This window comes from Eretmochelys imbricata, chromosome 10, assembly GCF_965152235.1.
Source record: "Eretmochelys imbricata isolate rEreImb1 chromosome 10, rEreImb1.hap1, whole genome shotgun sequence".
Lineage (NCBI taxonomy): Eukaryota > Metazoa > Chordata > Testudines > Cheloniidae > Eretmochelys > Eretmochelys imbricata.
The window spans coordinates 67,386,369-67,402,133 of NC_135581.1; the positions used below are offsets into that span (position 1 = coordinate 67,386,369).

At 44.0% G+C, this 15,765-nt stretch overlaps 1 protein-coding gene across 1 annotated transcript in view; it reads left to right on the forward strand.

Moving 5' to 3' along the window:
- Positions 1–976: 976 nt before the first annotated feature.
- Positions 977–15,765, forward strand: part of ADAMTSL3 (ADAMTS like 3) — a 274,919-nt gene continuing 260,130 nt past the window's right edge. The window contains exons 1-2 of the mRNA XM_077828139.1: positions 977–1,015; positions 3,261–3,350. Of these exons, the coding sequence (XP_077684265.1) occupies positions 3,276–3,350 (75 nt within the window). The 5' untranslated portion in view covers positions 977–1,015; positions 3,261–3,275. The remainder of the gene's footprint in view (positions 1,016–3,260; positions 3,351–15,765) is intronic.

The window sequence follows — 15,765 nt, forward strand, 5'->3', positions numbered from 1 at the left end:
CATTTCTCAGCTTTCCCGATGAGTTTCCGGGGCTGACATTTATATAGACATCTTTACTTGAAAACTGAGCACGTTTGATAGAGACACAAATAAGCTGGACCCCATAAAGCTATTTTACAAAGTCAGTAAAGTCCATTAGAACCTTCACTGTGAAAGATGTTACAGTTGGGTTTGAGGACCTCCCTCAACATGACCCTTCAACTCACCTTCCTAACTTCCATCTTCTTCTCTTTGGTTCTCTTCACAAACTAGTTGTTTCACTGGAGGGCGCTCGGGTCCTAACTATGGAAGAGACTTTTTTTAGCTTGCTTTCGAGAAGTCTGAACAAATTGGAAAAGTTTCCCTTGCAACGTATTTGAACAAACCCTTCATCGGTTGTTTAGTTCACTGGTGTATATTTTAAACTTCAGTGGCACAGATAAAATAATAGACCTTTTTACTGTCTGTTGAGTATTGATGCTGTGTAACTGGAAATGTCCTTTGGCCCATGAGTGGGAAGCAACAGTGCAAGGGCAAAAGGTTTTTACAATGTTATATATAGTTCATCCGTCTCAAGTAAGGGGATAAAATGTTACCAAGTGCTGTTTGGGGCATACACAGTCGGATACCTAAAATATCTTAAAAGACAGAGTGATTAAAGTCGTCTTTGGTGTCTAAAGAGATTTGCAGCTGTACTGAGAGTGATCAGGATTGTTGAGGTCTGGGAATTGATTAGCCTCAATTTGCTGGCTAAGTTACATTGGGGAGGAAGAACTGTCTGCTAGTGCAGGTTCCTTTGTCCCGGCAGGGCACATGGGCTAGGCAGTGGGTGAGAGTCGGCTTTTGCTAACTGGCTGAGAGGTTTCCAGGACCGGCTGAGCGTCTAACTACCTGCACAAGCTGGGACTCCTGTAGCGCAGGGATCGGTCTGCATTGGCCTGGGGCTGCAGGTGGGGGCGCTGAGGCGGGATCTTGTGCGTTGCTGCAGGAAGCTGTACGGCGGCAGCCCCGTGAGTTGGGGCGGAGCAGCTGGAAGGTGAGGGTACCTGATGCACGGATGCGGTGGCTCTCTCCCAGGGTAGTGGCTTGGGGCGCTGGATACCGGGTGCCCGACATAGGGGTGCTGGGGCCGGGGAGCTAGAAGCCGGACTCCCGCTGCAGGGCAGTTGGAAGCGGGGCTTGTAGGCCGGTGGCGCCGAGGAGGGGGTGCTGGCAGCCGCGCTCCCAGGGCAGGGGCGGGGAGCCCCAGCGCACTGGCCCTAGCGCTGCAGGTGGAGGCGCGCGCGCTCTCCCGGCTCGCGCCGGCGGGGTGCAGGGAGGGGGGGGGGCGGCTCGCTGTGACAGGACGGGGGCGGCCCGTTTCCAGCAGCCGGCGGTGGGCTGGGGCTTGGCGCGAGGGAGGGGCAGGCGCTTTTAATTCGGGATGCTGTAGCCCGCGGGCACTGACAGGAGAGGCGTCCCCCGGCCCGGGCGGTGGGAAGCAGCGTCCCGCCGAGCCCTGCACACGCTGCCCGGGGAGCCGGGGCGCTCGGCCCTGCACAAGGTGGGTGAGGTCGCGGCCACTGCTGAGCGAAGGAAGCTCACTGGACCAGAGCGGCCGCGGCTGCCAGTTACGCGGGGCTGTTGCCTGCCCCGGGAGGGAGGCGCCCCTGGTTGTTGCGGGGCTCCCGCTGCAGCCGTCCGGGGGCTACTGAAATCCGGGGGCGGGCGCGGAAAGGGGCCGGCGGCTCCCACTCGGGGACCGTGCATGAGCTCCCTGGCCAGGAGAGAGCGCTTCAGCGAGAGGCGAGGCAATGTGGCTGGCACGATGCAAGGAGGGGAGGACGCGGGTGGCAGCCCCGCTCAGCGCCGGGGGTAGCGCTCGCTTCAGGGGAGGGCAAGAGGGTGCTGAGAGCGGGGCTGTGTCCAGGGACGCCCCCCACCCCAAGGCGCTTTGACCCAGCCCTCAGCTGGCCCGATGCTCGGACATTTGCGGATTCCATTAGCCCCCCTCCCGCCCCCCGCCCGGTAACTCATTCTCCAGATTGGACAAAGCGATCCACCGCAATAGGCAGGTCATGTTCAGTGTAAACAGAGGCGCCCTGCCCTTCGCTTGTTGTGCATCGCAGGGCTTCATTTGCTACACCGGCAGATCACTTAAAAACAAACAAACAAACAAAACCTCCTGGGAATCTATATACACCAAAGCCTGTCAAATAGACAGCTTGGCTCAGTTGTGTCAATCGCAGACGGGAGCAATAATGTGGGGGGAGGGAATCTTCATTCTTGAAATGTTGTGGTTGATTACAACTTTTGAATGACAAAAGCATAGGGCAGCCCTGCCGAACTGTAAGGAGGTAAACAGCCTGATTTCCGCAAGGAATCTTAATGAGAGTTAGTTGACAGGTGCAAGAACTGGGCTGTTTGGATAGGTAGTTTTCCTTCGGGACATCTGGCCTATTTAAAAAAGGAGAAGGGTCTATGGGTGAGGTGGGGGGGAGGGCGGAGAGGGGGAGGTGTTTTTTTTTTAAGATCAGATTTGCATTTAGACCACTTTAAGGCTTTGCACAATGTCCCTGGAAGGAGGAGGGTGGCGGTGGGGAAGCGTGCGGTCACCTTTTTGAAGTGATTACTTTGGTAATGACTGTATAGCCCACTCCAGCTTTAAGTACGAGGCGAAAAGATTTATTTACATTAAAGATCAGTTACAATTAGTGGGCTTATTACATGATTCCTTTGGAGGGTTTAAATGGAAGTTTGCAGTAAAAACGGCAGACGGATGGATGTAGCCTTCTAATTCAGGGTGATCGCTGCTAAATTGATGGGCTTATTTTTCCTTTCTTGATCGCTTGCCTATGAGCTGCGTGGAGCTAGCACGTTTGGAAGCGGTGTAAATGAATGTCCAAGTCCCTGGGCCGGGCCCTCAGCTCTGAGTGGGTGAGGATGCTGAAGAAAGAGCTCATGAGAAATCCTCTTCTCTGAGGACTGGGATGGGAGGGGTTGCTGATTTGATAAATTAACTCACACGTAGGAGAGAATCTAACTCGCCCCGTGTTGTCAGCTTCCCCAAACATATTTGTTTCCCGTTCTGGTCCCTAACTGGAACTGCCTCACCCTGCAGGCTGTGCTTATGGCGTAAGCTGCGAGTCTGCTTTGCTGGCCAGCACAAACCTTGGGTGTTTGGGTTGCATTCTTTCCAAAGCCCAGTTCCCTGCCCTTGCCCAGTTTGTTTTAGTCACTGAGACTCTGGCAGGAGGCACTTGACTTCGTTTAATTATAACTGAAACCACCTCTCTCAGCAGAGCTCGGGAAGGAAGATGGCCAGCCCCAAAACCACAGGGCTTTCCTGGGAGATCACTTGGCTTGCAGTTGTCATCTGTACCCATCTACAGGTAGGTGATGATCATGTTGCCGTGTTAACAGCCAGACATTGGTCTGCTGAGCATTTTAGACACTACCATTTATGATTTTAAATGGAAAATTGTTGAGGCAACTGTGTGCCCCAGTATCCAGTGGTGCCATGAACAAGACTTTCCTGACATTGAAGCTAGAGTCAAAGGAATGGAGGCAGGAAATCGGTATTTTCCTTTTTGCTAGTAACATTCTACCTGCCTTTACAACTTGGGGACTCTCTTGCTAGGTGTCAAGTGGCTGGGCTGCTTCAAGGTGATGCAGCTGCCTCTTGCCCCCAGGAGACTCAGGAACAGAGAGTGCTCAGTTATTATGGTGAAGAGGGCTATATAAGTGTGTGGGTAGCTAGAGCCAAAACCCTTTGAAGCCAGTGGAAGTCTTTCTGCTGACTTCAGAATGGGCTTTGGATCAGGTCCTTCCTGCATTCAGGATCCATGGAGGAAAGCCTTGGCTGTCAACTGATCTATTGCCTGACACATAAGTCTAATCAGTTCCAAGAAATGAGTAGTTTTAAAAATTGAGTGCTTCCATACAGCATAATGTCATCACAGTATGTCATTCTCTGCACTAATATTTCCCATAGTGCAGTAAATGTGAAGTGCTCTTTGAAGTTTTAAATCTCCATCTAAATCCCTTTAGAAGAAGAAAGCAAAGTGAGTTTGACAACATTGCTGAAACAATATTTTACCAGTCTCCAAAAATCATACTGTGGTGAAACTTTTAAAATAAATACCTGATAAAACAATAGTTTTGAATTAAGCAACCATAGATAATGTTGTTGCTATTCATATTATTATTATTATTTATTATTTGTATTGTGGTAGTAACTGAGGTCCCACAGTCACTGACCACAGCCCCATTGTGCTGTTTACAAACACAGGTCCTGAGGAGTTTACAATCTAATTCAATAGGAATGTGGGGCAGACAGCCTAGCTAATTATAAGATTAATAAGGCCTAGTCTACACACAGAATTTAGCTATGCTTGCTCTAGCTATGTTGCTCAGGGATGTGAAAAAGTCACTTCCTGGGAGACGTAGTTAAATCAACCTAAGCCTCAGTATAGACACCGCTAGGTTGATCGAGGAATTCCTCCGTCAGCCAAGCTATCACCTCTCAAGGGGGTGGATTAACTGCAGTGATGGAAAAACCCTTCTGTTGCTGAAGCAAATGTCTGCACTATGATGCTACAGAGGCACAGTTGCAGCACCTAGCTGGGCTGCTGTAGTGCCTGTAGCATAGCGAAGCCCAGAGCTTGGTAAATTTACGAATGGGGTAATAAAATGAGGTTCTTCTTCAAGGAGTGTCCCTGTGGGGGCTCTGCTTCAGACTTTCCACTTCCAGGGCACATGGGCTGCTGTGCCTTTGATCAGAAATTTTTGATAGCAATGCCTGGTTGACCTGCACATGCACCCTACACATCCTTGTGCCTTGTGGTAATAAGGATATATAGGACTATGTGGGCAAACTGCCCTCAGGTCCTCATCAACTGCCTTCTGCCTGAGATGAAGCATACAGCGTGCCTGTGGTCTTCACAACTAAGTTTTTGTATTGTTAGGGTTAGTTGGGACCGTTTCCCCTTTTTTGTTTTTTACCCCCTTAAAGGGGTTGTTCTGGAGTTTGTTCTGGGGTATGTAGGATCCTTGGGCTTTAAGAGGTGTCTTTCCTGATGGGATGCTATCCTGGTCAGTGACGGGCATCCTTGGTACCTCGCCTGTTTGGGAGGAACTGATATCCCTAGCAAGTGTAAAATCTGAAAGTCCTTTAAAAGTAGATCTTGAAAAAATGGGGACATCAAGTTTAAATTATTATTCTTAATGGAGCAAGCCTTAAGTCTGGCTTCTGACCCAAGTGCTGAAAAATCCCCTGAATGCAAGACGAGGAGTTCTGCTAGTGCCCATCTACCTCAAGATCCTGGTCACTGAGAGTCTCAAGGGACATATGTGTTGCTGCACCAGCCATGGCTGGGTCTTGGTCACCGAAAGCGTCAGGGCAGACAGCTTCTGCATCAATGTCCATGGTAAAGAGCGATCTGTTATCTACATTTCTGTATATTAATCTTGTGATCATGGACAAAACCTAAATCTTACATTTTTTTCTTCTTCACTGTAGATTTGAAGCCAGTATTGGCACAGGTCCCTCATCCCCACAAATGGTTTTGGCATTGCTTCACTTGTCTCTGTCTCTGTCTATCTTTCTTTTTTTAAAGAACACATTGAAGTAATCAATAGTCCATTGTGAGTAGCTTCACGAACATTTTAAGCCTGGTCAAATTTTGGTCTTGATCGTCCTTTTTAGTATTCTAATCTATTTGCCATGATTTTGGGCAGTATAAGGCATGGATGCTAAACCCAACCTTGCAGGAAGCCCCTTATGCTCCTCAGTTTTAGCTGTTTTTTGCACTTTTAGTGACGTTATAGCTATTTTACATTATTTAACATACCATTTCTGGTTTCTAGTAACAATTAATTATTCAATTGGCTGCTTAGGGCCATACTCTGTGGGCCACACAGAGCCATTCTATCCACATATTGTACCATAACTTACAGTTGTATTGTTTTTGGCTATTAAAATGCTTATGTGTGGAGCTCATCAATTTGAAACAATTGGATGCTGGGCAAGGTCAGAAGTCTGTGCCATGCCACTTATGTGAAATTGATTAATTTTATCCTGCTTGAAGGAGGTACTGAATCAAATAATGACCAGGTTAAAAGAATCTGCTGGAAATGTAGCATGAATGTAATGCAAAGAAAACTGCAGCATAACTTGTCAAAAGAGGGTACTATTATTGAGAAGAAATATAGTGAACTTGGGTTATAGCAGCTCATTCTGATTCTTGGATGCCATGGTGATGAGCACTGCATAAATGTCTAGATAGATTCTGACTCTGGAATTACATTCCATAGGTTTTCAGTTTCTGTCTCAAGTTGCGGCAAGACTAGTTTGTCATGTGCAGATTAATCATTATAATGGCAGACGATATTACTGGCAATCTCTCCACCTACATAGGATAATCCAGTAAATATTTTACCACTGAATGCTTAAGTGTGGGCTTCCTTTTGAAGAAATCCATGTTGTTATCAAGGGTTGCAGCACAAATTTGACTCTTTGGGACCACAGAAATGATCAACTGATCATTCATAGGCTAGACCTTAGATTTTTGGGCTTTTTGTATGCATAGGTGTGACTTCTTAAATCATGGGTGACTCTAATGAAGTTAGTGGAACTACACCAGTATGAAACTGGTGTAAATCAGAGCAGAAATAGGTCTGTACAGTTTTCTTCGCCATTTTAAGTGAAAAGGATAGCAGAAGTGTCATTAAAGCATTAATTATTTTCAAAGATCCAGGATGATGACTCTGTATCTGCAGAGATTTCTGTACTCCCACTGTCACAGAATCAGTACTTGAATTTGTGGCCATTCACTAAATATTTCTGTGAGCTCACACTTGCCCTTGACTTGGTTTTAAACACTCACTTGTATATGTTTCTGAGTATGCAAACAATGTTCTAGCACAAAAATGAACTGCTCCCTTGTGTTGCTAGATTGCAATGGTACAAAGGATGTGTGGTAGATATGATGGATGCTGAAAAGACAAATAGTTTGAAAATTAATACGCATAATAGAAGTACTTAAATGCAGTTTTGTTGTTTTTACATTTATTTCTTAAGGAGACCTGATTCTGCACGGTGATAATGGAGACAGCCTCTCCCTCTCATCATGGGATTGGTCTCCTGATTAACATCATGGGATACCATTTAGTTAAGGTAGTTTTGTTAGGTACACACAGTTACACTTTTCATGAAATATGCTAATTTATATCCTTAATAATGGATTATCTGTGGTTATTAGCGATCAGTAGCAAATTTAAATAGACAAAATATTTATTTCCATCAATAATTTTCACACCCAGATTTCATACTGTGCACTCAGTTACTCTTTGCTGTGTGGTTTTCAAAGCACAGATACAATGACAGTTTAAGATGCTACTGTTTGAGAGTTGTACTAGATAAGCCCTCTCTGGATCTGTTCATTTTATCTTCTGAGAAATGGAATTGCTAATATCTGAGGATAGAATAACCACAAATGCACCTTGTCTGGACATTAAAAGGGTATTAAACCAGGCTTTCTTTCGAAAAGTGAGTTTCATAGTCCACATATAATTGGAACTAGTGTTGGTTGCTGCCTTAATTTGTGTTTCTGCAATCCCTACATGTATTCTGTTCCTTTTTCTAATCTGTAATATTCTGGATTCAAAAGATATACATGCTGAAAACATTATCTGCTCAAATTGATTCTGCCAAAAACTACCAACATAGTAAATGTCTTTAAAGTTAGGTTGATGTTGCAAGTCCAAAAATCTGATGTCCATTATATGACATAGTGAACTTGGAGACCATATTCATGGAAAACTTTTGGAATACTGTTTTACAGTAACTGAGTGTATTGTATACTAATGTTCAGAAAGTAGATTATGATCCACATACCATACGAGAATCAGGATGCTTAACCCACTCAATAATCTTCATGAAAAAATGTCATGATGAGATTTGCAAATCCTGAGCCAAAGCTACAACAGTTAAACTGTTTCGGTGCAGTTTTAAGACACTGTGGGTAAAATCCTGGCCCCACTGAAGTCTATAGGAGTGATGCCATTGACCACAGTGGGTACAGGATTTCATTCTGTATGTTTTGAAGATAGAACCCTGCTCTTCCCCCTCCCTCAGACAAGCAGCACTTAAAAGACTCTGCAGAATGTACTTTATCTTGAAGTATCTGTTATCACTGACGGATTAGTTATTCAGTGAGAGCTTTACCAAGAAGCATATGTAAATTCCTGTCATGAATTTATGACGAATAGTGGTTGCTCAACTAATATTCATAGGATTTGAACTGCTTCTGCCCCCAATTTACAATTCAAAATAATGAGATTGCCAGAATATTTCTCTATGAATTTGAGTCTGTGAGTCAAGTCACAAACTGTGAGGATGAATGCTCATTTTTTTCAAGTTTACTCTGATCAAAAATAGACTAAAATCAACACTGGAAGATGACCAAGGGACTGGTTTGTCACCAGTATCAATGAAGTGATTTGCTTTAATATTTTACGAAGAATTATCAGTGGTGTGCTGTCAAATTGGGAGGGCATGTCTAATGGAGTCCCACAGGGATCAGTTCTGGGACTGGTATTAGTCAATATTTTCATTAATGACTTGGATAATAGAGTGGAGTGCAATGCTTATAAAATTTGCTGATGTTGCCAAATTGGAAGGAGTTGCAAGCACTTTGGAGGATTGGATTAGAATTCAAAGTGACCTTGATAAATTGGAGAATTGGTTTGAGATCAACCAGATGCAATTCAATAAAGATATGTGCAAAGTATTTTAATTAGGAAGGAAAAATCAAATGCACAACTGCAAAATGGGGAATAACTGGCTATTTGGTAGGACTGCTGAAGAGGATCTGGGAGTTACTATGAGTCAACAATGTGATACAGTTGTGAAAAAGGCTAGTACAATTCTGGAGTTAATTAACAGGAGTGTTATATGTCAGAAATGGGAGGTAATTGTCCCCATTCTACTTGGCACTGGTGAGGCTGGAATACTGTGTCCAATTTTGGGTTCCACTCTCTAGGAAATATGTGGACAAATTGGAGAGAGTCCAGAGAAGAGCAACAACAATGATAAAAGGTTTAGAAAACCTGACCTGTAAGGAAAGATTTAAAAAATTGGATATGTTTGTCTTCAGAAAAGGAGACTGAGGCGGGCCTGATAAGTCTTAGAACATAAGAACATAAGAATGGCCATACTGGGTCAGACCAAAGGTCCATTCAGCCCAGTATTCTATCTACTGACAATGGCCAATGCCAGGTGCCCCAGAGGGAGTGAACCTAACAGGTAATGATCAAGTGATCTCTCTCCTGCCATCCATCTCCACCCTCTGACAAACAGAGGCTAGGGACACCATTCCTTACCCATCCTGGCTAATAGTCAATAATGGACTTAACGTCCATGAATTTATCCAGTTCTCTTTTAAACCCTATTATAGTGCTAGCCTGCACAACTTCCTCAGGCAAGGAATTCCACAGGTTGACTGTGTGCTGAGTGAAGAACTTCCTTTTATTTGTTTTAAACCTGCTGCCCATTAATTTCATTTGGTGGCCCCTTTTCCTTATTCACTTTCTTCACACCACTCATAATTTTATATACCTCTATCATACCCCCCCTTAGTCTCCTCTTTTCCAAGATGAAAAGTCCTAGCCTCTTTAATCTCTCCTCATATGGGACCCGTTCCAAACCCCTAATCATTTTAGTTACCCTTTTCTGAACCTTGTCTAATGCCAGTATATCTTTTTTGAGATGAGGGAATCACATCTGTACGCAGTATTCAAGATGTGGGCGTACCATAGATTTATATAAGGGCAATAAGATATTCTCCATCTTATTCTCTATACCTTTTTTAATGATTCCTAACATCCTGTTTGCTTTTTTGACTGCCGCTGCACACTGCGTGGATGTCTTCAGAGGTCTATCCACGATGACGCCAAGATTTTTCTCCTGATTAGTTGTAGCTAAATTAGTCCCCATCATATTGTATGTATAGTTGGGGTTATTTTTCCCAATGTGCATTACTTTACATTTATCCACATTAAAGTTCATTTGCCATTTTGTTGCCTAATCACTTAGTTTTGTGAGATCTTTTTGAAGTTCTTCACAGTCTGCTTTGGTCTTAACTACCCTGAGCAGTTTAGTGTCATCTGCAAACTTTGCCACGTCACTGTTTACCCCTTTTTCCAGATCATTTATGAATAAGTTGAATAGGATTGGTCCCAGGACTGACCCTTGGGGAACAGCACTAGTTACCCCTCTCCATTTTGAAAATTTACCATTTATTCCTACCCTTTGTTCCCTGTCTTTTAACCAGTTCTCAATCCATGAAAGGCTCTTCCCTCTTATCCCATGACAACTTAATTTATGCAAGAGCCTTTGGTGAGGGACCTTGTCAAAGGCTTTCTGGAAATCTAAGTACACTATGTCCACTGGATCCCCCTTGTCCACATGTTTGTTGACCCCCTCAGAGAACTCTTCAAATGTGTTAAGGGTTATTATAAAGGAGAAGGTGATCAATTGTTCACCATGTTCACTGAAGGTAGGACAAGAAGTAATGGGTTTAATCTGCAGCAAGGGAGATTTACGTCAGTTATTAGGAAAAACTTTCTAACTATAAAGGCAGTTAAGCTCTGGAATCAGCTTCTAAGGGAGGTTGTGGAGTCCCCATCATTGGAGGTTTTCAGAAGCAGGTTGGTCTAGATGATGGTTGGGAATGGGGGAGATTTACTTGATCCTGCCTCAGTGCAGAGGGCTGGACTTGATGATTGACTTCTCAAAGTCCCTTCCAGCCCTATGTTTCTATGATTTTATTTGTCCATTTTCCATTTTTTTGAGTGAATATTTCTATTGTAGTGATTGTGCGTGGTGTCACATACATAGATGTCTTGTAATGGCACAGTCCAAGCAAGTAAAGCTTACTTATACTGTCTCACAAATGTGTCTTAAAACTGTCTTAGAGAGACCACCCTAATGGGGAAAAGGTGATTCAGTCTCCATCACCGTTCTGATCTTGAGTTTCCTGAGACTTCCAAAAATGGTGCCAGTTAGTACTAATTTTGTTGGTAGTTTTATGATGTGGTCACACAAAGAATTGCACTGAGATCACCCAGCTAGTTACACATTGACCTCCTGCCAACCAGCATAGTAGCTGGGCTACCAAGATATCAAAAACTTGCCTAGGAGTCTCTGTGTAGGAATAATCTTTTGTAAATGAATAACATAACTTTGACAAGATAAATTAGGTAAACAAACCTAAGAATAGCTCTGGTTTGATATCCCCCCACCCCCTGCTTTAGTAGATATGTGAAGGCTTAATCACAGATAATTACTCATTCAGCCTATATTATGTTCACATGGATATTTCATGCTCCTTACCAAATCAGTCCAGTATTGAGGCTGCAGTTTTGCGTAGCACACCAAATTCCATTCCTGCCCTTGTCCCACAGAAAACCTGCGGGCATGATTCTGCTCCTTTTAAAGCAGTATTGCCAACCTCAACTGATCAAAAATCATGAGTTAGGCCCCCCCAAAATTATGAGATTAGCTTAAATGTCATAATTAAAAAAACTATTTGTTTTATTTTAATTTTTAAAATTTACCTTCTGGTTTCTGAGCCACTTTCAAGTCTTCCTCTGCAACTGTGTGTCCTAGAATCTTGCTTTTTTCTTTTTTCTTTTTTTTTTTTTAAACAATGAAAACTGAAATTCTTATGTAGTCACTTGACTGTAGGTGCTGGGGCTTTAAAAAACACCAGCTATCATGAAGGTTGCAATAAAATCACAGGAGTTGGCAACATTTTACAGTTAATTGCAAAACTCCTATTAACTTCCTTGGGAGCAGGTATTTAATTGGGCTCTCTATTTGTATTTGTTTCATAAGAATATTGTAAAAAACCTCTGGAGATGGAATAGTGTTGCATTAATGCTATGCAAATTTTGGACATTACAACAGCTCAAATGTGCCATTAAATCAATGGCTGCCAAAATTTTGTATAGCTGATAAATTGTGCATGGCCACCGTACATTATCTTCAGTCCAATACAGTCTTAATGGAACAGTTGCAGGGTAATTCTTAAGATGCAAAATCCTCCTGAAATAGTTTGTGTACAGTGAAAGAGTTAGTTTGTTTTTGGAGTGCAGTTCATTAGTGTTCTTAGTGAGCTCAGCATTCCAGACTAGACATTGGGTATAGCCATGGCAACTCCAGAAACCACTGAGTGAGTGTAGCCTGGTTGTGAAGGCAGGCCTTAGAAAGGAAAAGCAGAGAGCTGGTGGAACTGGAGTTGGCATTCAAAGGAGTGAGGCTGGAGTGGGTCTTAGGTCAACTTCTGCATGCAGCTTGACATTAGAGGGGTCTTATTTTGAAGGCAGGTCTGTTCAATAATCTGCAAAAAGAAAAGGAGTACTTGTGGCACCTTAGAGACTAACCAATTTATTTGAGCATGAGCTTTCGTGAAAGCTCATGCTCAAATAAATTGGTTAGTCTCTAAGGTGCCACAAGTACTCCTTTTCTTTTTGCGAATACAGACTAACACGGCTGTTACTCTGAAACCTTTCAATAATCTGGTCACTCAATTATTACTTAAGCCTGTTCTACACCTAAAACTTAGGCTATGTTTACACAACAGACCTTACAGCGGCACAGCTGCGCTGCTGTATGGTCTCCTGTGTAGCCGCTGTATGCCAGCGGGAGAGAGCTTTCCCACCGGCATAACCAAACCACCTCCAACGAGCGGCGGTAGCTATGTTGGCAGGAGAGTCTCCTGCTGACATAGTGCTGTCCACACCAGCGCTTTTGTCGGTGAAACTTATGTTGGTCGGGGTGTGTTTTTTCACATCCCTGACTGACAAAAGTTTGACTGACAAAAGTGCTAGTATACACTAAGCCTTAGGTTGACCGAGCTATGTTGCTCAGGGGTGTGAAAAATTCACTGCCCTGACAGACGTTGCTAAGCTGACCTAAGCCCTTGTATAGACACCACTAAGTCTATGGAAGAATTCTTCCATCAACCTTGATATTGCCTCTCGGAAAGTTGGATTTACTGCAGTAATAGAAGAACCCCTTCAATCTCTGTAGTAAGTGACTCACTATATCAGTGCAGCTGCAGCATAGCCGTTGTGTGCCACTGTACCGTTTCTAGTGTAGACATACCCTTACTGGGTGCATGGGTCCTGAAAGAGGTTTTAAATCTTTGTCAGTTTAGGGATAAGAACATTGTTTCTGCTTCTCTTTTTGCAACATTTCCTTTGTACATATATTAGGACTGGATATCAAAAGCTTATAAAATTGAAAATACACAGACACAAATAAAGCTTGTATTTGTTTTTAATGTGGTCTCACTCCTTAGCTGTGCAGTAATGCACTGGAATCCTGTGAATCTTGTGTGCGTTGTTCAGATCAACCTGTCACACTTGTACAAATATCCATATACAAATGAAATTCTCCTTTGTGCAGAGGATCCACAAAAGTAATGTGCACTACTTAAGATCTACCCATCCTTCTTCACAGGGCTGCATGTGAATTATGCAGTTTAGGATCTAGAACAGGGGTGGGCAAACTTTTTGGCCTGAGGGCCACATCTGAGTGGGGAAATTGTATGCAGGGCCATGAATGTAGGGCTGGGGCAGGGGTGCGGGAGCGGGTGCTTTGTGTAGGAAGAGGCTTAAAACAAGGGGTTGGGGTGCAGGGTGCAGGAGGGGAGCTCAGGGCAGGAGGTTGGGGTGCAGGAGGGGTGTGGGGTGTGGCAGGGGGCTCAGGGCAGGGTGTTGGGGTGCAGGAGGGGATGCAGAGTGTGGGAGGGGGCCCAGGGCAGGGGTGCAGGAGTGGTGCGGGGTGTGGAAGGGGGCTCAGGGCAGGGGTGCAGGAGGGGTGCTGGGTGTGGCAGAGGGCTCAGGGAAGGGGGTTGGCGGCTCAGGGAAGGGGGTTGGGGTGCAGGAGAGTGCTCAGGGCAGGGCGTTGGGGTGCAGGAGGGGTGCGGTAGGGGGCTCAAGATGGGGTTAGGGGGCTCAGGGCAGGGGTTTGGGGTGCGGGATGCAGGAGGGGTTCAGTGTGTGGGCTCCAGCCCAGCACCGCTTACTTCGAGCGGCTCCGGGGTGGCCGTGGTGCGCAGCAGGCGAAGGCAGGCTCCCTGCCTGCCCTAGCCTGGCCCTGCGCTGCTCCCGGAAGTGGCCAGCATGTCCAGCAGAGGCTCCGGTGGGGTGGGGTGGGGTGAATTTCAGGGCCACATTTTCAAAACGTCCTCAGTCTGTTTTTATATGCAATTTTGCATGCTCACTTTTTGACCACTGTCACCAGCACACAGGTGATACAGTTATGCACTTAACCTGCTTAGGCACTTCTGTAAATTTTACTTTCTGTCTAATTCCTAGGAATTCATTAGGAGTCAGGCACTTAATCCGCTTAGGTGCCTACTGGGATTTTCAAAAACATATATCTGCATCTCTAGGCACCTCAATACATTTGAAAATCTGGGTTTAAGAGCCTAAATCACTTTTGAATTGAGACTTCAGCTCCTAAGTCATTTAGGCACTTTTGATAATTTTACTCTTAAATCTGAAAAATAGGTTTGTGACGTGTGCAGATATCGGCCAGTGCTTGAAAATTGCATGTGCAAACGTTACATGTGCACAAAAGGAAAATTTGGGCTGAAATATCACTTCCAGACATCATGTTATATAAATTATTGTTTTGGAATGGTGTTATTTCTGTTTCTAATTTATATTTATTAGATTTAACATCATTATGGAAAGAAAATGAAAACAGTACTCCCAGTCTGTTTTGAGTAATGTGGTTTCCAGGAATTGTCAGTTTGTCATACTTCTGGATCCACTAGAAAAACGGTGAACACAAGTCAACTTGATTGAAATGTAAAACAATGTTAAAAATGCACTTAAGGGTGTAATTACTAGATTGCTGCTGTATGCTAACTGTTGTCATTACTGTCACGGTGGGAGATCTCCATTGTTTATCAATGCTATTTTATAGAACTAAGTAAGTGGAGCATTTATTTATTTGGGGAAACAATGTCTTGTTTCTCTCTTTGTACAATGTTCTTTCTGTTGTCAGCTGGCTTGTCAAAAACCAAGATTGCTGTCAAAAACCTAGATTGCTTAAGATTTATGGGATACATTCTTCTGTCGGTACATGCAAGCTGCTTGGATTATGTACTGTGTATGTCAGGTGACCTACAGTGGTTAGCTGTCTGGGCCATGGCAAACTGCAGAAGAGTTTTAAATACATGGTCTGTACGTTTATTACTTAATGCAAAGTAGAATTGGGCTGATACTGACATACCTGCACTTCTATGTAATGGAGGAGTAAGTCAGGGTATCCCTCTGTTCAGTTATAAATGTTTCCTGACCTGCACCTTGCAGGAGAAGCCCTTACAAGTTTGCAGAAATTGGCTTCACTCCGAGCTTGCTGAGTCAGCGAGAAATTAGCTAGCTCCTAAAATAACTTGTTTTTTTCTTTCGGTTATAGTTATTTTACTTGTGTATTTGTTTGTGGATACTGCAGGCCATATATTGGCATGCAGAGGAGATGTGAAAAACTAATGCAAATAATGGCCTGTTTTAAAAGATGACTTGGCTTCCTTGGGGAGAGTCCCTTTTTCTAAAAGGTCTTGAACTACTCATTCATTTGGAGACTCAGAAAACACCCCAATTAATCTTAAACTGTTCCCTGGTTGACTGACATGGCTGCTGGCTGAGATCAGCCAGTTGTGTAGTATTGTCTTTAGTATAGACTGCTTATAGGGCAGTGATCTAGTTGGAGCACTTAGGGTACAC